The 3,249-nt window shown below is 63.2% G+C and overlaps 1 protein-coding gene across 1 annotated transcript; it reads left to right on the top strand.

Moving 5' to 3' along the window:
- Positions 1–456: 456 nt before the first annotated feature.
- LMXM_27_1790 (conserved hypothetical protein) lies at positions 457–2,982 on the top strand (the record flags this gene model as incomplete). Its single annotated transcript, XM_003876702.1, has 1 exon — positions 457–2,982. The coding sequence occupies one exon, from the start codon at positions 457–459 to the stop codon at positions 2,980–2,982; it is 2,526 nt and encodes an 841-aa protein (XP_003876751.1).
- Positions 2,983–3,249: the final 267 nt, after the last annotated feature.

Below are 3,249 nucleotides of genomic sequence, written 5' to 3'. Positions count from 1 at the left end.
GGAAAACCGTCCAGCTCCGCTATAGCATCACCGGCACGCGCCCCTACGCTTCTCACACACTCGACCGCTGCGCTGCACGGTCGCGGTCACGCACCGCCTTACACCTCCCCGATCCGCATGTCCGCAAACATCCTCGGCGATAAACGTCATGCGGCACCTCAGTCGAACCGACATACCGCATGGCTGCACTCACCCCACGTTGCCTCGGAGAGTGCGCTCGACGCGAGCCCGCAACCGCGGACACCGCCGCGCTATGGCAGCCACAACGCCCGTGCGGCTGTTGTCGCTGGCCCAGGTGGCGGTCGGCACGTTGCCGGTTACGCTGGTTTGTGCCGCCCCTCCGCAGTCGGCTTCACGCCGTCTTCGACACCACACAGAGCTGCTGGCGCTGCTACCGCCGTTTTGCCCCAGGCAACTGCTGCCTTGTCTGTGCCTTCCTCGGCTGCCTTGTGTTGGATGTGCGAGGCGTGGTGCAAAGGTGGACCCGCCTCCACCTGGCCTGAGGCGCCTGCGCTATTCTTTGCACGAGTCGCAGATGCGCCGCCGGTGAGCTTGCTCACCCTGTGCAGCCCCTGCGCCATCGCCGTTGGTGGGGACACGCACGCCACGTCACAGAAGGTCCTTGAACGCTGCCACCACACACCAGTGATCCGCTACCGCACTGCTGCCTACGTCAACGCAGTCCGCGAGTACAAGCTGCTACTAGAGCTGATGGCACGCAAGGTGGTTCGCTCCTGTGAGCGTATGCAGTCGATCCAGTCGTCTGTGGCGCGACAGAGGCAGGAGCAGCAGCGGTTGCACGCCTACGGTGCAGCAGAGGAGCGACAGAGCTACCTGAACCCCTTCATGGACGCTGCTCGCATGCCTCTCACGTCCCTCTCGCCATCGATACAGGAGAAGGTGCTGAGTCAACTGCTGGAGGCACTGGAGGATTTACTGCAGCGGGACGGGCGCGCCGTGCGTCTCGCGGCGGCTGAGACATGTCTGCAACAGGAGAGGTCACCGCTGCCGTTTTCCGAAGTAATGGCGCCGCGAGAGCGCCACGTGCTGCTCGAAGAGCTGGCGCACGTGGAACGGCAACTGATGAGCGTGAGGTCTTCAGCGATGTCAGCGGTGAGCATGCCAGCGAAGCCTGAAGTCTCGCCACGGTCACTGCGGGAGAGACACCTGTATGATGTCCCGTCTACGAGCCCATCAAACATGCATGGGATGTCAGATGCCGACGATGGGTGTGTGGTGTACTCGCCTCGCTCTCCCGTGCAGCCACACTGGTCGCCTCTGAGGTTGTCGGTGTCTCCATCCGCCCGCGTTGTGGAGGAGGCCGCGGATCGCTTGGCTGCTGTGGCTGACCCCCGCCGGTGGTTATACCATCATCATGATCGGCTGCCCGGGAGCTTGCACGCTGCATCAGTGAGGGCCCATCGTGATACATCCTGCCGAGCACCGCACCGGTCACGGAGCAGGGAGTGGTCGCCACCGGAACTGACGTCGCCGCAGCGCAGAACACGCGGCAAGTACGATGACAGAACCTCCAATACGGCTGGCCGTAAAGATGGTGATAACAGCGTCTTTGGAAGCCACACCAGAGCAAGCGACGGCATCGCCGTGCTCGGCACTCGAGCGCCTGCAGCAACGACGGCAGCAGTGCTACTTCCCTTCTCTCCTGCACCTCGACATGCGCGAAGCACTAGCGGCAATCATCATCGTGAAGTTGGCAGTGCTTCTCGAGCAGACGACGGAAGCGGTGCGGAAGACACAAGGCTGTCCCGTCAGGATGAGACAAGTCGCCGCGCTGCCGCTCCTGTGGTGCAGTCTCGACCTCCACTGGATCAAGACGGCCGCCGTTCGATATCGGCTGTGATCGAAACAGCCATATGGGAGGCATACCGTCGACCCCCACCCATGGAGGGCGAGTCTCAGGAGCCCACGACTCACAAGAGCGGGGAGGCCGGAGCAGGGGATGACAATGATAGGCATCGCCGACATGGTGCCGCTGCAGCCGGCACCAGGAACCCCAACAGAGACTCGGATCTACAGCTTTGGGACTACTTCGCCGGCCGACTATCCACGACGCCGCAACTGCGCGTCGGTGGCGGTGGTGATGGTGGCCGCGGAACCTCACCCTCGACGTCTCCGTCAGTACACTCACACCCGCTGGCGCGCGAAGGCCGTGGGCCAGTGTCGCCACGGCAGCGGAGCGACGCGACATCACAAACGCGAGTCGAAGCTGTGGTAGCGGGTGGTTTTGAAGGTCAACTGGGCGACCTCAGCAGCGACGACACTGCTGCGCTTCAGCGTCGCGTCCTCCACGAGCAGCAGCTGCGACGGGAGGCCAAGGAGGCTATGCTCGCCGCACAGGCCCAGATCGCTGCACTGGAGATGACCACAAACGACATGGCAGAGACGCTACTGACTCACCGCCTCGCTGTGACGTTCCGCGCGCATCTGGAGGGGATGGAGATGCTGGTGGGGCGCTGGACGCGGCTGGCACAGAATTTCTGCCTGCAGAAGAGTCTTCTGTTTGCCGAGGAGGCGTCGGTGGTGGTGCGGCAGTTGCTCCGCGTGAGGTTTGGTGTGGCATTGCTGTGGTCGCCGCGGACACAGCAGCAGCAGCTGCAGTTAGGCCGGCGCCTGACTTCACCGTACATCGAAGCCTCCACATCGTATGACGAGCGAGAGGAGGAGCTGTGGGTTAATCGAGGGGAAGAGACTAGCGACACCGGGCAGGACGGCAGCTTCTCTAGCAGGTCTGACGAGAGCCACCGCAATGGTGCTGCTACGGTGGCCAACCACCCGCTGAGGTCGACTGGGGGAGAGAAGGGGGTGCACCATCATCATGACCGCCATACCGATCATCTTTCAACGCGCTCTTCGCCAGAGCGGCAACCCTTGCAGAAGTCGCCACCAAGCATCACACCGACCTCCCTGTCGTTTTCCTTCCCGACAAATCTCCAGCTGCGGCCGCTGTCGTTGCGCTTGTGAGTGAGACAGGCGGTCTCACCGCTGCCGCTGCTGGGCACCAAACCACCGCCTGCCTCTCTCTCTGCAACACTCGTCTCCAGTCTCCCCGCCTCCCATACCCCTTCCCTCCCTTGCCCCACCGCAGAGGCCGGCAGCAGGCGCAGGATCAGCGGCGGCATCCGTGACGGGGGAAAAAGGACAGAGGACAGACAATGCCGAGATGGACACACGAGCTCCGCCCTCCACACACACACACACACACACACACACACACGCACGCACGCACGC

Source organism: Leishmania mexicana, chromosome 27, assembly GCF_000234665.1.
Source record: "Leishmania mexicana MHOM/GT/2001/U1103 complete genome, chromosome 27".
NCBI lineage: Eukaryota > Euglenozoa > Kinetoplastea > Trypanosomatida > Trypanosomatidae > Leishmania > Leishmania mexicana.
Note: the sequence above shows the minus strand (reverse complement) of the source record. Positions and strands in the feature narration are given on the sequence as shown.